The sequence below is a fragment of the Watersipora subatra genome, chromosome 2 (genome assembly GCF_963576615.1).
Source record: "Watersipora subatra chromosome 2, tzWatSuba1.1, whole genome shotgun sequence".
Taxonomy (NCBI): Eukaryota; Metazoa; Bryozoa; class Gymnolaemata; order Cheilostomatida; family Watersiporidae; genus Watersipora; species Watersipora subatra.
The window spans coordinates 66,710,978-66,737,754 of record NC_088709.1 but is presented as its reverse complement, the minus strand read 5'-3'; the positions used below and the strand labels follow the sequence as shown (position 1 = coordinate 66,737,754).

Here is a 26,777-nt window from a genome sequence, read left to right as displayed (position 1 = left end):
GTAAGTAACTTAAGCTGTTAGTCCTGCCTAGTGGTTAAAAAATCTATTTCCCATCAGAGTTGAAAAATTACAGATCGCAAACCCAGTGTATTTTAGCGTTTTCCTAGGATTTGCTTTTTTGTTTACACAGCAACTGTAAAATATACTGTAATATTTCCCATTATTATCCTGGAAACTAAAAATTAATTGTGTTCTTCACTAAAATATAGAATAAAAGGTTGGGTACCTACTTATCTCCATTTGAGATATCTGAAAAAGCCTTAGATATTTGTTCCTCTAGTTAGCTGGAAGATAATATATAATCACATGACTACTTGTGTTATCCATATGTTGGTTGCTGATTAATACCTAGTCACAGCTATTATTGGATGCCTTTTTGTTATCCAAAGACATAAAATAATGTAATCAGATGTTTACCCCTCTACTGCACATTGCCATATGTTAAGCAAACTAGATCTAAAAATCTGCAAGGAAAGAATCTGCGCTCTGATCTATTATCGCGAACAACAATCCAACCAAAATGCCTGTCCAAACTTCTGACAATGCAGTGATGATACTTTATATTTTGTGCAAACTTTAGCTTATTCAAGGTGGATATTTAAAGCTATGAAAATTTCTTGCGTTTCAATAGTCATTCTTAAATGTTCTGACTCTATACGACCGGTTAGAGCAAAATACGACATAAAAGACACGTTTACATGTCATCTCTTTCATGACATGTTTATCCTAATGCTAGTTAAGCATGTAATTTCATTCTAAAACTAATAAAGAAAAAACTGCTTAAAAATCGGAAAACTTTAGGTTGATATGACAAGTTAAATTTGCTGAATTTCATTACAAAAAGCAGTAGCCTTTTCAACTACACTATTGATAGCTAAAAAAAGAATTTCCAGCCACATAGAACAACAAAAAAAAGGAAATATTCTTCAAGATTACCCATGAAAATATCGTTTAATTTATTGGTTATACAGGTAATACACTTCCTCGATATACTCATAAATATGTTTAACTACTCAGAATGTTGGGTAGCCAAATATTATAATAACTTGGCAGCCTTATAAACGCACACATATATAAGAAAAAGACTTAGTAAGTGCCTTCCATGGAAAACATATTTCGCAGTGATGTTATCGTTCTTTTCGATTACCTATCTGTAATTTTATAATGCACCGCTGTTGGAAACTTTTTTTATGTTCCTCGGCAACAGCTTACAAAATTTGACATTTTTTAAAGAAAAAATGAATGCAATAAAATTTTTTACATGAAATATTCGGAAGGAATTACTAAAAAAGTACCAAAACTAAATTGACAACTAAACAGTTGTTAAGGTACATTAAATCACGTGACCAATCCTCGCTTACATCGCGGCTAGACTTTGTATTCTGTCGGCTCTTGCATTTTTGGAACTATTTCATTAATGTTTCAACTCAGCACTTTAGTTATTGATGGCTGGTGGAACGCGAACGTGGACTCATGAAATATAGTGCATAGAGAAATTTGTTCACTCTATTCAAATCGTTCTAGGCGTTACGTTCTAGCATATTTGCAAGCATTATGGGAGGTATTTTGGACGGGATTATAGTCCGAACCTCGACGGGTTTGAAGCTCGACAAGTTTGTATATTGACAACGGTTGGTTCAATCTCGACAGCAGTTGGTCCCAATCTTATTATAATATTAAGTAAATTTATTATTATTATAATTACTAGAAATTCCCCTGTCATACAGCCCACGACCAAAGTGATATTAAAAAAAAGAAAGGGTACTGATGGTTGAGAAATACAATATTAGCAGTCAAATGGCACTGCAGTGCAATAGGATAACTGCTATGATAGCTGTAATGTACTGGGTGTGGGTGTTATTATGTACAACAAACAGCAATAAGGAAAGGATTATATGTTTATATCTCTCCCCCTGCAATAGGAGAAATGCAATATTTGAAGTAAAATGCACTGATATTATTAGAATAACCGATATTATTAATATAGCTATACAGTAATAATAGAAAACCAATGCACAATTTTGTTTACATTTCAAAACGTCATAGCTAACAATATCAAGAAGTTGTGATATTTATATAGATTTTTAGAAAATCTATTTAACAAAACTATTTAGAAAAAATAATAACAGTAACATATTGCCCATCATCAATGTTGTTAGTGTGACTATAACACTTCAATAGTCATCCAAACTTATAATTAAATATTGTAATAATCTCATAAGAATCATTAGAAAAAAATATCGCCATTTCCTTTACTTTCACTGCGTTGGACATCAGTTAATATAGTACAATGATAATAGAAAACCAATGCACAATTTTTTTACATTTCAAAACGTCATTGCTAACAATATCAAGAAGTTGTGATATTTATATAGATTTTTAGAAAAATCTCTTTAACAAAACTATTTAAAAAAAAAAAATAACGGTAACATATTGCCCATCATCGATGTTGTTAGTGTGACTATAACACTTCGATAGTAATCCAAACTTATAATTAAATATTGTAAAAATCCCATAAGAATCGTTGGGAAAAAATATCGTCATTTCCTTTACTTTCACTGCGTTGGACATCAGTTAGAATACCAAAGTACTCAAAAGTGTCTGAAATGTCAGTTACGTTTATACGGCAAAAAAGAAACGATTATATTTCAGTACATCTACGTTAATTACAGAAACCTTCGGCAATTCGACAATGCTATAGACTGGTGAAATGTGCACGTTATTTTTTCGTGAACTGCGCACGACTTAATGGTTCTATTCTCTGTCGCTCGGCGTTTCGTTTGCCGGACTTAATTTTGATAAAAGTAAGGTTTAGCAAGACTTAGTTTTAATAACGACTTTTGGCCAAATTAATCTGTCTATTTGTGTATGATCCATTCAGATGGGTAAGTTTTAAAATACTATCGACACTTTTCAAAGACTTGGTAATATATTTAAATAAGTTTATATGTATTTTGTATCGTTATTATACTTAAACGACTCCACAGAAAAATGGTTATATTTGTTGATGAGATTTTGGTACAAGGGTTTGCGACGTTGTTGATGAATAATTTTTGTAAGTTGTGTGCACATGCATTTATCATAAAAACTCTCAAACATTGGCTCCGCTTGTTTGGTCGTGGGATTATATTTTTGCATTATTATTTTATTTATGGAAGTTTATAGTCTTACAGTGTATAGTCTTATTCTTTTCTTGTGTTCATTGATTTTCTCAGTTTCCTCTCTTGAGCAGTTCACTTACAATTTTGATATTACCATTATGATATTCCAATCTCTGCCGAGATTGGAACTTGTCCAAGTTCAGACTTGTCGATGTTGGGACTGTTTCCTTTTTGTACGCTGTCTGGCTGCAGCATGGCGTTAGACTTTTCATTTGTAGCCTGAGTGACTAGTCATATAATAGATATTGATTATGTGGTGCTGAATGAACTATTGGATCACCTTAGTGATTACCTTTTCGATCATGAAATAAATGCTCCTTATGCTGTAGCTAAAGCCCGTTCCCTGGAACTCGGCACTTTAAAGGCTCAAACGAAACAATTGATTTGTTGCATCCTATCAGCTTTACATCTGCAGATTTATTTTTTGGTTTTTGAAGATATCAGATTATCTAATAAGATTCTGGTGTATGCAGTTAGAATATGGAAGAATGTCGGACAGGTTATTAAAATGTGTGTAAGAAAGGTCTAGACTTCTTCTATTGCTTTCGAAAACTGTTTCACAAACCTTTTGAGAAAAGTTTTCATATTAATGTTTGTGAAATATTCAGTCTTTTTAGTTTTTTCAACCAACATCGTACTGCTCCTGTCTTGCTAATCTTTGTTTTTTTTGAAGATTTTTGATCATTTTCTGCCCAATTATGGCCACTGAAATTGGTGCCATATTTTATGATAATTTATATTGTGTTTAAGAAGTTAGCTTTTGTGGCAAAAGGTTCAGTTGACAATGATAATTTGAGAACTATTGCATTTTGTGCATTACAAACATTCTTTTAATTGGGTTTTTTACTATTCAAATTTTCCTTTTTATTTTTTATCGCTTTTTATGATTTAAAAAATTATACAAAACGTCATAAATTTTCTTACATGTAATTATTTGTAGATGAAGAAGCTTTAGTACTCGAGCACTTTTTCTGACTAACAATCCGACAATCTTTAAAACAGGCTCCGTTTTTCCAGTATAATTTATATTTATTAGCGAACAGCAAACTCATCAATAACCTACTACCATTCAGACATTTAATAATATACAAAGTTATGCTTTCACTTCAATTCTTTCGTACATTAAAAAACCTTTTTACATCTCACTATGCTTGCATTTGCAAATACATTTTGTATGTAGATACAAGCAAATCACACTATTCATATCACGCTATGTATATCACCCTATACATATTACACTACGTATAGGCATGTAAATACAACCCTAGTTGATATGTAAAGACAAGAAATAGATGAAGGAGTAAAACATATAATGGCTTAAAGGTTGACTTGCAACAAAATTCACATTAGGGTTATTTGGTATCAACAGATTCACCATGTCTTACTCTGTTGTGTTGTAGGTGCCAAATATGTGGAAATGTGATTACAAGCTCTTAAAAGCTCAAAAACGAAAAGCCGCCGTAGATTGGAATCTCTTTATTTCTCTGACATAGTCATGGAATTTATTTATTGTCTTGTCATATGATGTTCTCATGTGAATAGAAAGGCCAATAAAAAGCTCAATATACAACTTATCGTAGCACTAGTTTATGACAAACACTTCGGGTTTTACCGAAGACCCCATATCAAATATAAATGCTCGCTACTTTACAGTTTTGTTTCGGTTTGGTCTAATCGGCAAGTCGTAATCTGATCTTGTGACCCAATACTTCGCAAATAATTTCTGCAGCACTTTTCAATTATCACAGGTGACCAACAGGTTTTTCATGTTTATCAGACAATGATATGTACTCCTTCAAGGTAAGGCTAAAAAATTAAACAAATTTTCACAATAAGTTATAAGATATCACTGCTAAAAGTGACAGCATTACAATGACGATTAAACAGACGCGTAAGTACAATAGACATGATTTTATTGAATGTGTGAAGTATATTTGTGAAAATATTTCGACGAATAAGGCTGCATGAAAGTGTAAACAGAAACCATCCTGTAACAACTACGTAACATTTGACCCATTTTGGAAAGAGAATCCAAACTACACCGGTCTCGTGTGGCTGCGATTAACTGTTCGTTTTTGAGCTTTTAAGAGCTTGTAATCACATTTCCACATATTTTGCACCTACAACACAACAGAGTAAGACATGGTGAATCTTTTCATATCAAATAACTGTAATGAATTTTGTTGCAAGTCAACTTTTAACAATGACAATGGAACTCCTTATCAATTGTTTTTGGATTAAAAGACTAATTAATGAAGTTTTTGTATAATATTCGAAAATAACATATTCATTCAGTTCGTTATGTCATGAAGGTCCGTCTCTTTGTAAAATGTTAGTTCTTGGACAGAAACTGCAGCTATATTACATTAAATAATCAAATTACTATTGTGAAAGCCCCTACAGATGCTCCCATCAGTGCGGGAACTCAGCAGACTATTCGTAATAAAATACCTTTCTCTCCACATAGCCTATCACATAGGTTAGCGAAACACTACTGCATTTGCAGTTCTTTTAAAAAATTCGAGTGGTTTAACGACTTGTTGCTCCATCGGTGGTTTTGTATAAATCTATGTCTTAAGCAATGAACTTGTTATATTGTACTAATGCTCATGCTAGCTGTTGGAGCTAGTTCCGATGGCTTTACTTGGGGAAATTTTTTTCAATAGTAGAGAGTGTGCTCATTCATCACTTCAGCAGCCACCATGTATTCATGGAAAGGAAATGTCGAAACCTTGTACGTTTTGGCTACAAAATTACTTGTTTTAAAGCCTATTGGAACGATCAAACATAACGCTATCATGTTGAGGTCTGATGAGTCAGAAAAGATATGCAATTATTTGGTTAAAATACCAAATGCTCTAATATGTTAGGAAATGAATTTCTTCTGTTTTAATGTTACGAAGGAAATCTCAGCACATCAATAACAATAGAGATATTTGTTCATTTATTTTTCTCATTGTTTGCTATATATTTAATGAAATTTGACACTAGCAGATTCACTACTAGGAAATTGTCAAGGATAACAGAATTGTTCTTGAACAAATTCAAATAGCTTGAATGCAAAACTGTATTAAAGTTCGTTCATTGCTAAAGTTTGAGTTTCTATTGAGGATTGACTCTCAACAGAAACTCAAACAAATTTATCCTCAACTTGCTTTTGCAACTACTCAAGTGAAATAGCATCCGTACAACACGCTTTCAAGTTTGAACCCTCAAGTTCTGTTGAGGATTGATCCTCAACAGAACTTGAGGGTTCAAACTTGAAGGTGTGTTGTACGGATGCTACTTCACTTGAGTAGTTGCAAAAGCAAATTTGCTAGTGCCCACATCCAAATCAGTCTAAAAATGAACTAGCAATTTTAAACTGAGAAGATTCAACAGCACCTTTCAACTTTGTAATTGAAATGGCAGATTGAGGAGAAGCCCTAATTTTGTTGATTGCAATAGCAACTGCTTATGTTATAGTATCCACATATGCGGAAGTGCGCACTTTTGCAAATATACTGGCTAACTGGTGCAATGTCACTGTATGATCAGACTGTATACAGACAAGCTCATTTATTGTTTGTACTGATCCTATTGGATTTGATGAAGACCCTGAAAAAAGAAGACTGGGTTGGCCCTCTTAATTATCTGCCGAATCACAGTTCTTTGATTAGCATCTAGTGCGGTCCATATGTGAGCCCTATTATGGTGAAAAATTAGCTTGTTTTTCTCTTTTAGTGTTTTCCCTTAACAGGTTGTAACATTTTTCAAGTCAAATGTACCTTAAAATGGGTACATTTGACTTGAAAAAATTCTTAAATGTTTTCCAGTTTTCTATTTCTTTAAATTTGAGGCTTATACTGATCAGTAATTGGATGATAAAACAGCTGCCTACTAGGAGCTTCACATTCTTCTCTATGAGATGCGTAACAGTCTGAACTTTGTTCTCAGACTTTCTATATGTTGTGTCATCTGTCCTGCGACATCAGTGTTTAAACACTGAATTTCCGCGCGTAGTGGCTATGATATAATGGTTTCTGCTTCCCGATCTGACGCATGGCTTTTTACTGTGCATTCAAAGAATTACCTGCTTAGCCTATCTTCGACCACAACTGTAAGCTACATCATGCACATCATCTTATCCAAGACGCAACATTCTAAATAAAGGCTAAGCTAGGCTATTAGCAAGTGGCAGGCAACTCTCATTAACTTCTCTTTGTTTATAAGCTGATTTTTAATACCCAGGCAACGCCGGGTAGCACAGCTAGATCTAAATAAAGGACCTTGGTTTTATTTTTAATACATCTTCACAGATAATTCACATCTAACAAAGTTGTCCATAAATAGTTTTCAGTGGATGTTCTTCCTACACACTTAGTTTGTTATGTATATTTTTTCCAATTTTTACAGCTTTGTATTGTGACAAAGCTTTGCTTTTTAGAAGATCTTAGGACTTTTGTGAAACAGAATTTAATACATTTAGGAGTTTTTAGAATTATTGGGTTGTATATACATGTAACATGCTGACTGGTTAGATACTGAATTTTAGAATTACACAGATGCTGCATTGCTTGCCCATACACTGGCGCCACAAATCCAACTGAATCCCTAGTGCCAAAAGCATGCCTCCATCCAATCTGTCCTCAATTCTTTGCTGGTCAACCTTCGGTTTGCCAGGGACAGGCGAGCAAGAGCACGATCTTGTCAGACAGTTGTTTTTTGGATGCCCTGACGTAGATCGTTGATGGTTTAATGCTGCTTCCACTTCTTTACCACATAATTTAATTTAGAGTCGGAGACTAGCAGTATCTCCCCTATTTTCTTATTGTTCTGATTGTCCATGGTATGCAGGTGAATGATGATGTCGTTGACACTTTTTATATCCATGGTTGATGTTGACGTGGGAATGAGTTCTGGAATCATTAGCTGTTCCTCTTATAGTGAGCAAGACTGTAAATCGTGTTTTTTGCTGTCAGAGAAAAGATGAGCCGGTACGCTGGAGAGTTCGTTCCCAGTCAGTTCTTCATGGTTCAAGGTGGAAGGAGAACATTTGAACATGATGAGAAGTTGCCTTCCCTTCCAGTTCCTGATCTCAACTCGACTCTAGACAAGTACCTTGAGTCAGGTAGCCTTGACTTAATGAATGTGAACTAATACAGTTCTATTTCTGCAGCACGTAATTGAATTTTACATCTTTGTTGTTGACTTGACCAAACTTTCTGCAGGTTTGTGTTACTATATATAGAATTTTTTTAGTTTCCATGCCTCAGCATTCATTACAGAATTTTCTTGCTGTTAAAAAATTCCAAGAAAGCGCTTTTCTCAAAGATAAGGCCATCTCATCAAGGCACAAAGTTTCACTAACTGCTGAGACCGCCAACACAATGCTTTCAAATCGAAACCTTCTAATCAGTATTCATGTATGCTGGTCTGTCTATGTTCAAATTTTATTTTTTTTATTAAAAGCAGTGACCTTTCAAAAAACAAACGATACCTGTTTTAATTTTCATAAATTTTGATATGCACAACAGATAAAACATATTAGTGTTATGCTTGCTTTTTATTTTACACATATTTGTTTGGCTGAAAAATTTGGTTTTAAATTTTCATGATTTTATTCAGATATCAGGAATATTTAGTTGAACTTAATTTTTCTGTCAGTTGTCGAAGCAGAGTATAGTTGGTAAGACCTCTCATGATAGATCAGAGTTGCAATACCTACAAGTTTAATCGAATTTTTACTCTTCACATTCTCAAGTTTGAATTGGAATTATCAATGACCACTTGGTCTGTCTTGTAAAATGACCTTTTGAACATAATTTTAAGCATGGGCAAAAGTTTTCTTAAAGCTACATTACCTTGTCAAGCTTTTGCTTTCAGAAAATTTTAGCGTATAGTTTTAGAATATCAATAAATCAAAAAAGTTTTAGAAGTGCCTTGCTAAACTATTTTTTATGATGATATGTAGTTAGCAATGTATTAGTTTACGTGTGACATACATACAATTAACTTCTGACACAAGAAGCCGGTTACATTGTCACTCAGTTTTGATTTTCTACGTATATCTAGTATCATATGTCTCGTGCATGATATTCAAACATAAGGTCTTTGGTTGTTTTGAATTTTATAGCTGGTGCGTTGAAAAATAGGTATTATACAAGGAACTGTTCAATGTAGAGGCTATGTATCTTGCACTTGGCCGTGTGTATGAATATTTGATAAGCACAGTTTTGACTATATTAACACTGAGCTGTTAAATACTAATTACCAACTGCCTATTGCTTTTTCACTATTCAATTGCAATCATTCTATCCAATTCGGTTACAGTTATACCTCACCTCTCTGCCCATGAAAGGCAAAGGACTGAGCTTGTCGTAGATGAGTTTCGGCGGAATGAGGGACCAAAACTGCATCAAATGCTTGTAGAAAGAGGCAAAACCCACAGGAATTGGGTAGGTTGAGTCTCGTTGTGATTAGATACATGGTAAACTATAGGCAGAGTCATGTTGTGCTATGAGTGTGTGAACAAGCCCTCAAAGATCAAGTATGATCTTTCATGCTCAGCCTCTGCTTTGCTTACTGCAAGCAGAGGCTGAGCATGTTTTTAGAAGCATTGTTGCAAATGCTATTTTTCTGTGGCCCTGGTTAGGCAGCGGCGGAGAGACCTTAACGTCTAGAGACATGTCTAGTTGCAGGGAACTGTTTAATATCGGATTCTATTTGTGTCCCTACCCGTGCCAGGAAGTTGAGCCCCATCCTGTTGTTTTCAGGTTAGGCATTTAAAACCACTAGTCCACTGCTCTTCTGTTATGGATCGAGTCATTTTGAATTACAAGTGGAGTCGAGTAGAACTCTCATTAGAGTCTTGATGAATGGTTGAACACCATAATTATGGTGGGGTTGGAACCGTAGGAGTGGTTTTTTGAGTCGACCATTGTTTTGTCACAAAGTTTATAGAATGTTCATATAGAACTGCTGAGGGCAGGTCATGACTAGCTGTGGCCACATCATACTTAGTTGTGTCTCGGTCATTCAACTTTGCCAAGTCTTATCTAGCTTTGGAAAAGTTTTGTCTATCTATGAACGGTTATACCTGGTTGTTGACAGCCCTTGTTCAGGTGTAGACAGGTATTGCCTAGGTGTGAACAGTCAAGTCTCATGTAATTGTATACAGTTTAGCTGCAACTCTTGCCATAAGCCTGACGCTATGTCAACTTGTGGCCAGAGGCAGGTCTCATACCAGATGTCTGAGGCCAGGCCAGTCTTTCTGTTCATCTCTAAACTTTGCTAAATTTAGAGTGGCGCCGAAACAGTATCTCTTGGATAGTCTGAGATAGCCCACCCTAGGGCTTGCTTGCTGATTTTTTTGCTCAGCGCCCAAATTAGCCACGCTATTATGCATTAGGCTTGCATCACTACTTGGCTAATAATCGATAAAATAGGTACATGTATATTTTTTCTTATCATTATTACGAATTTGAGATTGATTATGATCGATAAAATAAAAAACTGTCGCCAATTCATATGCAACTGGTCAGGTGTTATAGGGCTGTGTGTTGAACCCCCTGGTCCTAAGGTACGCCTCCTGTGAGCACGAGGCATACTATATCTAGTTGTTACTCAGTATGTGTTTAGCAATTTCAATTGAGCTGTATTCCTATCCCAATTGCTGTAGGCCTCACTAATCCTTCCTGTTCATGTATAGTTATGTATAGCATCATGTGTAGTAGGCTACATGTATAGTAACCATGTATAGTACAGTGAACCCTCACCATACGATTTTAATCCGTTTCAGTGTTGGCATCGTGTAGCGAAAATGCCGTGTAGAAAGCTATAGAAACCAATAGTAATTATATCATGCAAACATCCCCCTGCTAAAAATCATCAAAGTTTCATATATTTACAGTAAATATAAAAAATTATTAACAAAATACTAAGGTAACCTTAGTAACTATAGTTACCTACAGTAAATTTAGTGTATTTAATGGTTATGATCTGCAATAAAATGTAACGTTACAATGTAATATGTGCAGTACGTACCCTAGGGAGTTCTTACATTCAAGGCAGACAAATAACATAAACGTTAAATTTAACTTAAATGAATTTAACTTACTAAACACGCACACTTAAAGCTAAGTTTTATTATGTATTTTACTAAACTTCAACTTTTTCATCACTAGAATTTTATCACCTATCAGTTTTTGGTTTCATTTTTACTATACATTTTAGCTGACTTCACTATTGTATTTTTAGAATGTATGGTAATAGGAGCTGGAGAGAGCGTTTACTGTTGGATGTTCATTTATTGCTTGGTAACTACATAATGATCTTGTCTTCTAGAAAGAAATAATTCATCACACTTGACCTTGTGGTCACTGCTGTCAGACTGCAGGTGCCGTACTGGAGACATGTCAGTTGCTGACAATAATAGCTATTGCTGGAATACAACAACCCTTCCTTTCTCATAATCAAAACTGGTAACAGTCTGAGAAATCGTAGCAGCAAATAAAGCAAAACTGAAATGATATTATATATGTAAATAAAACATAATATAGGTTCACTAGTCTACCACACACTAAACGCAAACTACATCTAGGCATTCAGTGTAGCGAGAGTAACGCCCCACCGCATGATGTTATGGGCAGAACTCTAAGCACGCGACCAAACTAAATGAAAAACCAACAACAGCCAACCTCAATGAGTAATCAGAGGCCCATATCTTTCGGGTGGTGCCCTCTCTCTAATTGGTCTGTATTCTACTAAAACAGGCTCATGCATTGTTGGAGACTGACTTGCAAAGCTCGAACAACTGGCTTTATATCAGAAATGTTTTTTCGATATTCTGACCCCTCTTTTGATTTGACCACAACCTGTGAACCTTATTTGCTCACAATTTGTTGCGACTCTGTTTGATAGGTGAGGCTTAGCTTATTCGCTTTAGGCTGACGAACCAAAACCTCATCGCCAACTTCAACTTTTTCACTCTTTATACTTTTTACTCTCTGCTTTTCTCTTGATATATCGCTTGCAGAAAAACAGAAAAACAAACGATACCTGTTTTAATTTTCATAAATTTTGATATGCACAACAGATAAAACATATTAGTGTTATGCTTGCTTTTTATTTTACACATATTTACAACAGGCTCCTGCATTGTTGGAGACTGACTGACTTGCAAATCTCCAACCACTGGCTTTATATCAGAGATGTTTCTTCAATATTCTGACCTCTCTTTTGATTTAACAACAACCTCTGAATTCTTTTTGCTCACATTTTGTTGCGACTCTGTTGGAAGAGTTGGGCTTAGCTTATTCGTTTTAGACTGACGAACCAAAACCTCATCGCCAACCTCAACGTGAACTTTTTCACTCAGCTTGTTGCTATACTCTCTGCTTTTCTCTAGCCATTGCTTGCCTGTCTCGTATTTCTCCATCTTTAGCTTTGTTAGTGTTCTCTCCAAACAGGGAAGTTTTGTTTTCAACATCCTACCCAACATTAACTCGGCATTTGAGACCCATGTTATAGAATGAGGCGTAGACCGATAACTAATTAAGGACTTTCTCAACTCTGCTTTGTGATCTTTACCAGGCGGATGAGCAATCTTAAGAGTATTCAACAAGCTTCTATTCTTTCATTCAATCTCACCTTTAGCAGCCGGACCCATTGGCGTTGTGGACATTCAGTAAACCCCATATTCTCTCAATAAATTCTGGAACTTTCCACTAACAAACTGATAATCATTATCTGTTTTTAAGCTCAGCGGTATTCGAGTCGACAAAATGTAGCTTCAACAACTTCTATGACCTTCGGAGCAGCTGTTGACCTCAAAAATGCGACCTCAAAGTACCGACTGTAATAATCTACTAGAACGAGCACACTCTGACCATTTGTCGATGGACCTATCGGATCTCAAGCTACATGGTCTCAAGGTGTGTCGGGCATTTTTTACTAGACATAGGCAGAGGTTTGCAGGGTGTGCTTACTAATTGTCATTCGTAACATTTATTGCAGAAATCTTCCACTTCCTTGTCCATTCCTGGCCCCCACATGTTTGACTTTGGGAGCTCCTTGGTCTTGGTCATACTTTAATGGCCCTCATGGGCCAACCCGATAGCCTGAAGTCTTAGTGATACCGGTATCACTATTCGGTTTCCCCTCATTGCCAAACCATCAAACTCTGGTAACTCAACCATCACTGCCTTGTATGCGGGGAGACACATCGGCCACATACCATCTAGCAGTGCTTGTTTTATGTGAATCATCTCCTGGCATTTTATTGCTGCCTGTTTTACTTCATCAAATGACAATAGCCTTGGGAACCGCTAACTTAGCAATCATTGTAATATACTGATCAGCCACATTATCTACACGCCATTCATCTTTAGAACTGGCAGACAGCCTTGACAAGGGATCAGCAATATTCATAGAACCTGGTTTATAAACTACTTCATAATCAAAAGCTTGCAATCTGAGCACCCATCTCTCAATCCTCACAGTTGGTTTAGAATTTATACGGCTAAAGATAAACTCTGGCGGTTTATGATCACTGACCAGATAGAACTTGGTACCTATTAAATAAATAGCAAAATGTTCGCAGTCCCACACAATCGCCAATGACTCTTTCTCTATTTGAGAGTATCTCCTCTCCACGTCAGATAAACTGCGATGGCCATAAGCTTTCGCACACTTCCGCAACCACCAATTATCTGACTCAAAATGGCACCTAAACCATATGGGCTTGCATCGACTGTAACCATAGTATTTGTGTTAGGATCAAAGTATGCCAGTTTCACTCCTAGCCATCATGTCTTTGATTTTATAAATGCGGCCTTTTGCTCTTTGCTCCATCTAAATATGTCTACCTTTGGTGTTTGGTCACTGGGGCACTTAGATTTGATGAGTCGATTGAGTGGCTTCGCATCAGTAGACAGGTCAGGAAGAAACTTTCCAACAAAATTCACCAGCCCTAGAAAGCTACGAAGCTCTGCCACATCTTTTGGTACTTTCGTTTCCACAATTGATTTGACCTTTTTATCACTAACCGACACACCCTTGTCAGAGATATAACCTACATACAAAATTTTGTTCATGTAAAACTTACATTTATCAGCATTTAGAGTCCGGCCTAACTTACTCATATGCTTGAAAAACTCTGTCTAGCATCATGCTCTTCTTGACTAGATCCAAATACCACTGTCGTCCGCATAATTCTGACAACCGGCCAATCCTGATATCGCTTTCTGGATTGATATTGGTACAACTCTGATCCAGAAGCGACACCAAAGTTCAGCCTCTTGTATCTGAATACACCAAAAGGGGTAACAAATGGAGTAATAACCCTGGAAGCCTCATCTAATTCGAAGCTGATGATAGCCCAACTTCAAATCAATCTTGCTAAAGAATTTGGTGTTATGAGATTGTATAGCAGTTCTTTGATCGTGGGAAGAGGGTGGCGCTCTCTGATTATCGCTTTGTTTGCCTGACGCATATCAACACAAGTGAATGTCTTTATCATCTTTGAGCACTGTGACTATTGGATTGACCCATGGTGTTGGCCCTTCCACTCTCTTAATTATATCAGATGCTAGAAGCTCATTCAATTTAGCCTTTGCCTTCAACCTGTGTCCAAATGGCATACGTCTCACCGGCTGAGCTACTGGCCTCACACCAGAATCAATATGCAAAGCAACCTGCACATTTTTCAGCCGACCAATGCCAGCAAAACACTCGGGAGACTGACTCAACCACGGATCCAAATCACCACGAACATAACCAGACGAAGCAACATTATCCTCTCCCTTAGCCAGCTCCATTCTCAGCACATTCAAATGCTCAGATGTATGTTTGCCTAGTAGTGTGGTAGCAGTACCGTTAAAGTATAAAAAGTTGCATGCACACATTTACCATTATCAGGTACAACAACATCAGTTTCACCAATTAAATCAATGCACCTCAATTTATTACCTTGAGCAAAGAGTCGTTTATTTGTAGGCCTGATTTGACACTTTATGGTTTTAGCAGTCTCCTTGTCTATTAGGTTACTGGACGCACCCGAGTCAACTAATATTGAACATGCAATGTTATTTATTCTTACCACTATCCGCGCCGACTTTGCAGGAGCTATATTGAACATACCGTCATCAGTCGTTACCTCACCATCTAGGAGATCGCTAGCAGTGAACAGATTAGCGACATCATCATCCGCAGCATCACTAACGGCTGCAGTTTCGTTTGCCTTATGATTGCTTGTACGCTTTTACAGAATCTAGCACCGCCACAATTTCCCTTTTTGTTGCAGACCTTGCATGATTTTCCACGTGCGGAACAATTGTCTGATGAAGTAATGTGATCAGTGGCATTACAGCGGTAGCAAACTGTTCCTCATTGCTCCGAGTCTTGCAGTCGTATTTCTCATAGATGTCGAGCTTGGCTATTTAGAACCTTGTTCACTTCTTCCTGTTTTACTTTACCCAAATCAGTGTTCTGGTGATTTATTGCCTCTGTCTGCGCTATTGATACTATTTTGGTTAGTGTCAAGTCAGAGCCTTGCTCAAGGAGTTTTCTTTTCAATCGGCTAGAGGGCAGTTTCTCGATAATTTGGTTTCGAATTTCTATATCTACATTTGTGTATATCACATGTCAAAGCTAGCTGACGAAGCCTCATGATGTAAACACCTCTGTCTCATCTTTTCTAATCTCTATCCTTCTGAATACTGATCATTCGTATATTGTGTTAATTTTAGCTTGCAAGTGACTTTCTATGGCCGACATTGCCTTTCTATGGCTATCAACACCTCCATTCGGTAACGCATCGAATATATCCTGTACCTCTTCACCAGCCATAGCTAGCAGTAATGCTTTCTTCTGGTCTGCCTTCGGGACGCCTCTAGCAGCTATAAAGTACTCGAAACCTCTCTTCCACTTTTTCGAACGAGACCCTACAGTCAATGTGTCTGAAGCTACTGGAAAAGCTTTGATATGGCTCGTGTTGATATCTAATGCCATAGCCATGTTCACAATTATATCCCAGGATTATGTCAGCTAATTACCTTGTACTAGTATCTCGCCTTCCAAAATTTACAAACTCATCGCCATTATTGTATCTTTAGAATGTATGGTAATACAAGCTGGAGAGAGCGTTTACAGTTTAGATGTTCGTTTATTGCTTGCTAACTATATAATGATCTTGTTTACTAGAAAGACATAATTCATCACACTTGACCTTGTGGTCACTGCTGTCAGACTGCAGGTGACATACTGGAGACATGTCAGTTGCTGACAATAATAACTAATGCTAGAATACAACACTCACTGAAACCTTTTTCAATCTAGTTCAACAAGAAAACCAGAATGATGTTGTTCCCGAAAATGTTCTGTTTCAAAGGTAATAAAATGGATTTTTATTAACGAACTAAGGGAAGTTGTCCGATCCCTGACTCTCTGTTCGAAGTGATCGCAACTCCATTTTTTCCACTGGCTGCAAAGGGAAAAATATTACTGTTTTTCACATAATGAATGCTGAATTGAGAAAAATCAGTCCTCATATCCTTTTCAGGCATTGTGAGGTTTTCGTCGAACAGCGTATCGGCATCTTTACCATTCCGGCGTAATAAGCACACTAACTGCAAAGTTTATTTTTGAGCAAAAATTTTGGTTGAATTTGTATGGTAAAACAGCATTCGTATGGCGAGGACAAAAAATCATTCTATTGCACTTTGTGAGGCGAAAACTTCGTATAACCAGGATATCGCAACCTCGAGGGCGCACTGTATTTTTATATTGTTTAGCTTTATATTCGTTTCTAGATGCAATCTTCCTAATATTATTCTATACTAGTACTCTGGTAACTAGTTCGCCGCGAAATATCGCCAGGCCTAATAGCTATATGTACAATTGTTCTGGAAGTTCAGTGGGCAGCCGATTGATGCAGTTGCTAGAGAGTTGGTCTACAATGATAAAAGTTATGAGTTTGAATCCCACAACATGCAATCTTTTTTCTCAACACCCGAGAGTGGTTTTGGACAAATAGACAGATAGATGTGGCTCTAATTATAGCAAATATTTTAACCATTGCTCTTTTTTATTTTGGTGAATTCTACAATGCAATCGGTATTATCATGGTCCAAGCAGAGTAAACTTTTCCAAAGTAATAAATATTTTCGGCAGCAACTTCTGATTTGAAAGCTGCGTGAGTTTTGATGTAATTTAAACTTGAGTGTGCTGTTTGCAACAATAGTTGTAGTCAGCTGGTGTTGCTATTGTAGCTGCTGCAATCTCGCACTGTGCATTGCATTGTGCACTGCGGGATGACCTTCACCTGGAAGGTTTTTGTAGAAATAACACTAAGAGAGCTTTGTCATGTGACTAATTTTCTCCAATGTAACTAGTGTAAAGGAAACTGCCCGCCCCTTTACTCTCCACAAGACAGCCAAATAAGAACACCGAGTGTTAAACTCCAGTGATATATATATTTAAAAAAATAAATGTGCATCAGGATACATGTAGGATTGGCAATAAACCATATGCAAACATGCAGATAGTGCTCATAAAAATCTGCTCAAACGATCGTTTTGTGCTCTTTTTATATCTTTTTTTTAGGCTCCGCCCCATTTTATTTGTTTTGCGTTTGGTTTTCTATTACGGTCTTCTCGGTCATCCAGGCATCCTCAACTGTGACCGAGCCTTCTCCTGTGTCCGAAAGGCTCGGCCCAGTCACCGTGGTGGTCAGATCTGGTCACGGCGCCCTGCTGTAACACTAGCTGTCTATTGTGGCCAATGATGACCGGTTTTACTTTCGTATTTGCGGTCTTTAAACGTTCCTGGTCCATTTGGATTCAAGAGAAATTTCTCTTGTCTTTCAGGTTCCTTTTTTATACTGCCCTTGGTTTTTATTTTTGAATGTCCTACTCCTTGGCTGCCCTCTGAGTGTTGAGAATAGAGTACGAGGTTCGGTAGTCTAGTGTTGTACAGCCTGTTGATATGACCTGTCTATCTGAGATGTACTCTGATAAAGATGTAATGCGTGCTACGTAGTCAAGTTGTTTCTACAATCTGTTAAGTCGCAATGAGCTACCACCATTTGATGTTGAACATCTAGATGAGATGTCTCATCATATTAGTGTTGAGCTTATGAACTGTAAATCTGTAAATAACAAATAATTGGGCACTGTAGAGAAGGGCAGATGGTACAATTGCTCTGCTTACTGCACTTTTGGTTTTGATAGTTAGATATTTGTTGTTCCAAACTCTGTCTTGTAGTTTGCAATATGCTCTTGATGCGGTTGCCAAGCTTGTTGTTGGAGATGGGTTTTCGGAGATCTTTGAATCTGTTGACCAATGCGAGGTTGATTCCATTAATTAATTGTTTCTGATGATCCAGGTGGAGGTCAGGACTCCGCTTTGGTCTTGTTGATGTATGCTTATCTTTTCCCAGACTGTTTTGCGGAAGGATAGTAACGAGATCATCTTGAGCATCTGCATCGTCAGGGGTGATAAAAGCGGTGTTGTCTGCAAGTATAAGCTCGTTTACTGAAGTTTTAGTAGTGTTCTTTATTGAGTTGAAATCAAGTAAATCTGCAAACAGTCGGCTTTATTTCCAAACTCCTTGTTGAACATTTTTGAAGGCTTGTTTTATGACCTTAGTCAGACTGAGTGAAAATAGTCTAAGGAGGAAGGGTAAGCACGCAGTTGTCAACTCTGAATGGTTGTGATAGCTCACCTTTCATGCTCACTGATGCATTCATTGTCAGGAGCAGTCATTCATCATACAATGTAGGGATGGCTGATGATAGTCCACATGGCGGGTTAGTTCAAGGCATCAGAACCTTTTGTGAAATCAACAAACACCATTTTTAGTGGTTTTTCTTTGCTTAGCACGTTTTTCATGACTTTGTTTTGTTTTCATGAAAAGATTGTATCAACTGCGCTTCTGTCGGTTTGAAAACTACAATACGCGTGCAGAAATAACTCCTCTACACCAAAGTTCAATATGTTCAGTAGTATTTGTGCAAATACCATACTAGGATTTGATAAATGGAAAATGCTAATTATAATTCCCACAGCCGTCGATCGCCTTTCTCAAATAGAGTGATTAGACAGTAGTGCTTTCAGTCTTGCAGAGCTTTACCACTTGTCCAGAATCAACTATGATTTCATGAATGTACCGCACAAGTAGAGGACTCCAAACTTAAATACTTCAGAGTGTAGTCTACCAGTACCTGGTGTCTTTCCGTTGCCAAGCATTGACAACTCCATCTAGTTCAGGAGGCTCATCTATTCAGCCTTAAGGGGGGTGTTGTTGTCCTTGTGTGCCAACTTCATTTTTTACATTCAGTTAAGTATTAAAATGTTCAGTCCATTTGGGAGAGACTTTTTTTCTGTCAACAAATCTGATTGTCAATGGGAGAGCTGCTGATCTTGGTAGTTTACTTATGGTACCCACATAACTTTCAAACCTTGATGGAAGCCTTTTGTGTCATTCATATCTGCTAATTCGTGAAGTTTAGCAGCTTTCCTTTGCTACTATTGGTTTTTTCATTCATGACTTTTTTAATAAGACATGAGTAACGCTTGAAGTAAGACTTGATGGTTTAAAAGCCTGGTCTCTTGATCTTGATCAGTCAGCTGAGCTCATCATCATTCTCATCAAACCATTCTGCGTGCGTTCTTTCAGCCAAGCCTAAGATATTTTTTTAATTGAACATACAGTGTTGAAGGCCAGCAAATTGTCCTCCACCGAGCCAGAGAAAGCACACAATTTTTTTCACTTTTTCTTGTAATTTCTCTATGGAACAGCTGAGGTTCAGTGATTAGGTTGCTGACTTATGATCAGTAGGTCAGTAGTTCGAGTCATCCAAAGACCATTGGTGTTGTTAGGAAGAGCACCCGATCACAGTTGCTCCTGTGCCAAATCTGGTCAGGTCGTCGGGGAATAAACCAACTCTCCCATCTGTTTTCCTGCGGGAATGAGGAGGAACCCTGCAGGACTAAATATAAACCTCACAAAAGGTGGAGGAGCTCCTTTGCGAGCCAATAGTCAGCCAGCTAGCTAGAGATGGTGCCTCAATAAAAACACCCAGCAGAAAGCGATGGCAAACCACTGTTGAAACCTGACAAGCAAAGTCATGGTTTTATAGGAACTGGGGGAAAACCAAAATTGCTTATGTCTTCACAAGACGTTGTACTTAGAGAGAATTGGTTCCTCATGGAATCATGCTTGATCTAAGCTGTATTCCACTTTTCAATACCCGGGTTGGTTTTTCCACATGTTTTCTCACTTTGAGCTGTCTTAGTCTTGATGATGATATGGTCAGTTCCAAAGTGACTACCATAGCTATCAGCTTTGCTACTAACCTGACACAATAGTAACTTGGTGCTGTATAACCCATTCTCTATAGCATTCTCTTCTGATAGACCAACACCAAATAATAGTTGCCCGAAAATGTATCTCTAGAAAAGTTGTGGTTTTGACGAGGAAGAAGTATTTTTATGTGCAAAATTTCCATCTTGTCTATCTAACTTTAGCTTTTTAAATGTGTTGATATCTGTTGTGAGGTCACCATTTAGGGTTTACCTGCTGCTGTTATAGTTCAGAAGTGAAGAGACTTATCGCTTATTATTATTTAGTTTTATCGATTCTTGTAGACACAGATTTTTATGTTTTAAGTTTTAACCTATTGTCATGGGAAAAGTTGAACAATCAGTTATAGGTCCTTTTTACAGCGTTGTCCGATGGACAGACTTAACAATTGATCGTATGTTCTCATGAGCTGAGATGAGTGAATGTGCCAAGGGCCTAAATCATTATTGTTTTTAATTTGTCTTTGTTTAAAGGCTCTGCAGATGATTTTCTTCAATTGAACATTCAATTTCCTTGTTAATTATTTTTAACCGTTCTCTGTTGTTTCCATGAGATATCCTGAACAATGGTTGGGTTGCTGCCAGACAATCGCAGTTTGTAGCAGACTATTTATTCGTTCACTTCAACCAAATAATTCCTGGTGTCACTGATGACTCTTTGCTATTGACAGGAATCATTGAATGTTGTTCCCAATCTTCAAATTGGAGATATAAGGTCATCCTTTGTGCCTTATAGTCATGATAATGTTTATTTTTAGCTTGCAAGCTGGTGGTTGTCCTACGCCTACCTTAAGCTAAGAAATCCTATCTCACCTTACGTAAATGTCGTAGGGGTGGCCCCATACACGAACCACTACTGGCCACCCCAGGCAGGGACACAGCTGCTAAGAAACTCCATATCCTTATACATGCTTCTGGAGCACTGGCAGCTTATCAAAAGGTAGAGTTGTCTTCTCCTAATGATAGAATTGTTTTTGTACATACCTTTTAAGCATACTTGTATGTGGTGTCTGTTGGTTTACCCGCATTCGCTAATATTGGCTGCTGCTCGTTGTTTTCATGTTTTATATAAAATCCATGTTTTTCAATAGTTTCTGTGTTGGAGTATGTAGACCAATAGAATTACTCACTCATCTGTGGCTGTTCTTAAAACCTGCCCAATTATGTCAGATTCAATCAGGAATTTGCATATTTCATCATTTTAAATTGGTCCACCTTTTAACGTCTTCATCTCAGTGACTTTTTTAACACGTAGTGGTTATCATGTGCTAACCTGAGCGAGCTTTTTGAAAAGGAAGAAAATTCTGATTTAAAAGCTACACGAGTTGTTGAAGTATTTTAAACTTTTATAGTGGTGTTTGCAAATACGCAGTACTTGAATTCAGCTGATGTTACCATAGTAGCTCTAGTAGCATCACTGGCTATTTTAAAAAATGAAGAAAGTAAGCTCATTGCTAACAGAATTGACTAATGAGACACAAGTGATGCAAAAGCACTTGAAAAAAACACTAATATACTATATATATAAATATAATATACTATATATATAAATATAATATACTATATATAAATATAATATACTGTGTTTAGTAATATTAAAGATAAACTTACACAAAATATTAGTAGATTTTATCGGAAATTATCGCTATTTTTTATAATTTGATTGTTTTTGATGTTTGAGGCGATCTGACTGACAGGATGTTTCAAGATTAAAATTGACAAAATTTGATTCCGGGTAAAATGTCCAGAAAAGAGTACATGCCAAAATGGCGTCATTAGTTGTTGCCTGTCTCTTTAATTATTGATATTGGCTCTTGCATTCCATTTGCAGCAGCGTCTCTATTCTGTCGGTCTCTTTCCTGAATTTTAACTAAAAACATCATAATCGCATTTCCGCTTGCATCTGAGAGTTCCAAGAAAAATCTCATTTAAACTATTATATCTCTGGACTGGGTCTACAAAGACAAAAGTCACATCAAATTGAAGCTTGATGTCATGGCTTTATATTTATATTATTAGCACTAGTACTCGGCAGTCTTGTTCACCATGAGAGATCGTCATGAGTAACCAGTATATGAATAATTAACTCTTTCGCTGCCTAATTAATTTCTTTATTAGGACATAATTAGGCCCTACATATTCGGAAAAACCTATTATTTGACATGGGCTCATATAAATCGTCACCACTGTTGACCCACACAGTCTATAAAGATACTTTGATGCCAAATTAATCATAAAATTTGACATAAGCTGATTGTATGAAAAATACCGCAAACTCATTGCAGAATGAGTATAAACACATTTTGGTCATTTTTAAAAAGACCCTGAGCATGTCTGAGTCGACGGTTTATCAATACTGTTATAGGTAATATGACTGCCAGGATGTTTCAAGATTAAAATCGACAAAACTTGATTTCGGGTAAAATGGTCAGAAAAAAGTACATGCCAAAATGGCGTCACTAGTTGTTGCCTGTCTCTTTAATTATTGATATTGGCTCTTGCATTCCATTTGCAGCAGCGTCTCTATTCTGTCAGTCTCTCTCCTGAATTTTAACTATAGACATCATAATCGCACTTCCGCTTGAATCTGAGAGTTCCAAGAAAAATCTCATTTAAACTATTATGTCTCTGGACTGAGTAGGTCTACAAAGACAAAAATTACATCAAATTGAAGCTTGATGTTTCAGTTTTGTATTGATATTATTAGCACTAGTACTCGGCAGAGCCGTGCACCATGAGAGTTCGTCATGAGTGATCAGTATATGCATAATTAACTCTTTCGCTACCAAATTACATGTAATTAATTTACCGGTACAATATTACATATCTGATAAAATCTAATATTTGACAAGGGCACGTATAAGTCGTCATAACTTTTGGACAGCATAATCTGTAAAAATACTTAGATGCTAATTTAATCATAAAATTTTGCATAAGCTGAAGCCATGAAAATTACCGATATATACGCAATATATATATATATACGCAATATTATTACAGTTAACGGCATCATTATTACCAATACAATATAAATAATAACTTTCAGTAGTATAATAGCTCAATAAAAATAGTAGTTGTTCAATAAAAATCACCCCACGTCCATAGGTGTGAAATTAGGAAAAAATTCATAGCTGTAATTCGTCTAGCACTACTGGTCATAACAATAAATTACGATAGAAAATAAAAGGTTTTCCAAAGCGAAACTATGCTCAGGATAGGTTGTTAACATATTTTTTATTGGCTCAATGCATATACCGTACTTTTCGGGCTATTAGCCGCTACTTTTTTCTGATGATTTGAGCCATGCGTCTTATATAAGGGTGCGGCTATTCTGTGGCTTTTTCTTTCATCGCTAGGGCGCATTAACCAGAATCTCCGGTTAGTGCGTTTCTAGCAGTGAAAGAAACGCACTAACTAAAGAAATGCCTAACAGTACTGCTCCGTTAGGCACTAGGTTAAAAAGCATTGGTTAATACGAAACAGGGCCGTTAGGCACTGTTCTGTTTTAAACCGGGAAGTTGCTGCCGTGTTAAAAAGCACCGTCCTGAGTTCTGCGGCCTATACAAGGGTGCGGCGTATGTATTGTTTTATTATCGTTTTGTGGAAAATAAAGCAGATGCGGCTTATATAGGGGTGCGGTTTATAGTCCGACAAGTATGGCAACTGTTTCCTTTCGTTCAAGTACAGATACGACAGGGTAACTTAGTAACTACAGACTAATCAGAAATGATTTATATGAGACGTACTAAAACCGCATCACGCAGCTCTGGGCCATACGAAACCGCTTCAAGTCGTACTATTCAGCTCGTAAAGCGAAAGAGTTAATTTATGAAGGGCTAAGGCGGCCACGTGGTGTAATGGTTAGAGCGCCCGACTGTAAATTTGGGTACAAGAGTTCAACTCCCCGTGAGGCAATTTTTTCATAAAGGTGTCGTCATGTGTCAAATCAATAACCACGTCAAGTTGAGTACGTCATCAAGATAAGGGATTCCAACCTACGGCCACTTTTTTTAATTGTTCGTTTTTGAGCTTTGAAGAGCTTGTAATCACATTTCCACATATTTTGAACCTATATACAACACAGCAGAGTAAAACATGGTGAACCTTTTGATACCAAATAACTGTAATGTGAATTTTGTTGCAAGTCAACCTTTAACTATCTGATCATTGCTTCGAACAGACAGACGAACGTACATTGATTACTCTTATTATAGTAAAAATTTATATCAATGGTGTAAGTTCAACATACACCAAAGCCAAATTTACGTGTAATAACATTTCACCTTCTCTTCTACTTATTGATACCATTTATGGCCTGTGGTCCCCAGAGTTGTAGATGTTCATAGCTGTAGTATATAAGCCGTCCGACTTCACTTGGCTTTTATGTTCCCCGAGCGCATAATAGCTGATTGTGAATATATTTTGGATAACTTTCCGTAGAGAGAAGCTGGTCTCGGACTCGGGCAAAGCTGGTAAGGAGCCCTGGTCTATGCACCAATTCCGATACCTCTATAACTGCTGCAGAGTCCCCGGGCTTGAAGAGGACGAGATTTGTAGCTATTTTAAAACTGGTTGGTATATTCAATATCAAACATTGAATTTTAGTTTTCGTATATTCTTGTACTTTGCATGTGTTTGTTTTAGACAAACAAACCATGTTGCCTCATGTTTTACCACTACTGAGGGAAAAGAAAATTTTGGCAGCTAAGCTTACTAGTGGATACTAGAATATAGTTTTATTTAATTCATCGATGCGATAGAAACATCGCTCTATGAAAAAGGCTGTAGAATGTTTATTACAAACATTTGAAATCTAATGTTAATAGTGCTATCATTCTCTCAGCATGGAGTAAAATGGCCACCCTAAAGGTTGTAACCAGTTGATCAACCTCGGTATTTAACACTAGCATACCCAAGTCATGTCCCATGACCCTAGACCGTATTAGTAATTTTTCAATCGACTATGAAATCACTTGCAGTAAAATAGCACAATTGCGTTTTAACTGAGTATCATTTTGAACCTGTTAGCAGAAGACAATGGAAAAGCGTAAATCATATAGAGTAAATAGCTTTTTGCGCTCTTTCAAAGAAGCAATAAATGAGAGATAATTGAAAAACAATGATTGCAGTACACTGAGTCTGATAGAGTGTGTATATTTGTTATGAATAGAAAATGGAATAGTTTTAGTGTGAAACTCATGTTGCTGAGGAGAAGAAACTTTCTAGCTTTTATTAATTGGGATCTTTCTTCACCAAGAACTTCAATCAGCATGTCATTAGAAACTAATGTTTTGTTAGCAGACAATTATCATTTCTCAGTCAGTTAGAAGTTCCCTCAATATTTCAGTGATATCTCAATAACTAATAATCCAATTGACCTATACCTTCGGAATTAAACTGAAACTGTATCACGCTCAAAGTTACTTAAAATTTTGTAATCATACGTAAACTGGAAGTACAGAAAGATTAAGTGAAACTACGCAGACCAGTTTACTCAGTCGTAAGATCAGGTGGGGAAACAACTCCTCGAATGATCCCGAGCCAGGCTTCAATCTATTAATAAATAAGGATGGTCACTTGTGATTTTATGTTACTCAGTCTGCTTCAAGTTACCAGTTCATTGTCTTTAGTTCCATGTTATCATGATCTTATTTATAACCTGTGTGCCTAATTTATAGCCTGTGTGCCTAATTTATAGCCTGTGCACCTCATTTATAGCCTGGGCACCTCATTTATAGCCTGTGCGCCTCATATATAGCCTGTGCCTCATTTATAGCTTGTGCGCCTCATTTATAGCCTGTGTGCCTCATTCATAGCCTGCGTGCCTCATTCATAGCCTGTGTGCCTCATTCATAGCCTGTGTGCTTCATTCATAGCCTGTATGCTTCATTGAATTTTAGACACGGAGGGTTCCACACCTACTCACATAATTGTTTTGTGCAATAAGAGAATCTACAAGTTAGATGTAGTTGATTCTAAAGGAGAGTTGTACACCCCACCCCTATTTCATGAGACACTTAGGCTAATAAAAACAGACGCAGAAAGGAAAGGCCCTGGTGTTGGAATATGTTCACTTACTGGCGGAGATCGTATCACATGGTATCAGGTATAATTGTTATTCTACTTTGTTAATCATGTTGTTTTGTATCAGCAACAGCTTATCATTGGCACAGAAAAAAAACTTATAAAATATTTGAAATAGGACCATTTAGGCCTGTCAGAGAAATTGGACATATTAATTGGCGGCTTTCTGAGAATAGTTCGACAAAAACA

General features: G+C 36.9%; 1 protein-coding gene across 1 annotated transcript in view; it reads left to right on the top strand.

The window, feature by feature from the left end:
• The first annotated feature begins 8,150 nt into the window (after window positions 1-8,150).
• Window positions 8,151-26,777, top strand: part of LOC137387208 (peroxisomal carnitine O-octanoyltransferase-like) — a 32,851-nt gene continuing 14,224 nt past the window's right edge. Inside the window, exons 1-5 of the mRNA XM_068073546.1 lie at window positions 8,151-8,271; window positions 9,474-9,598; window positions 21,263-21,444; window positions 24,945-25,075; window positions 26,405-26,610. Coding sequence (XP_067929647.1) covers window positions 8,172-8,271; window positions 9,474-9,598; window positions 21,263-21,444; window positions 24,945-25,075; window positions 26,405-26,610 — 744 coding nt within the window. The 5' untranslated portion in view covers window positions 8,151-8,171. The remainder of the gene's footprint in view (window positions 8,272-9,473; window positions 9,599-21,262; window positions 21,445-24,944; window positions 25,076-26,404; window positions 26,611-26,777) is intronic.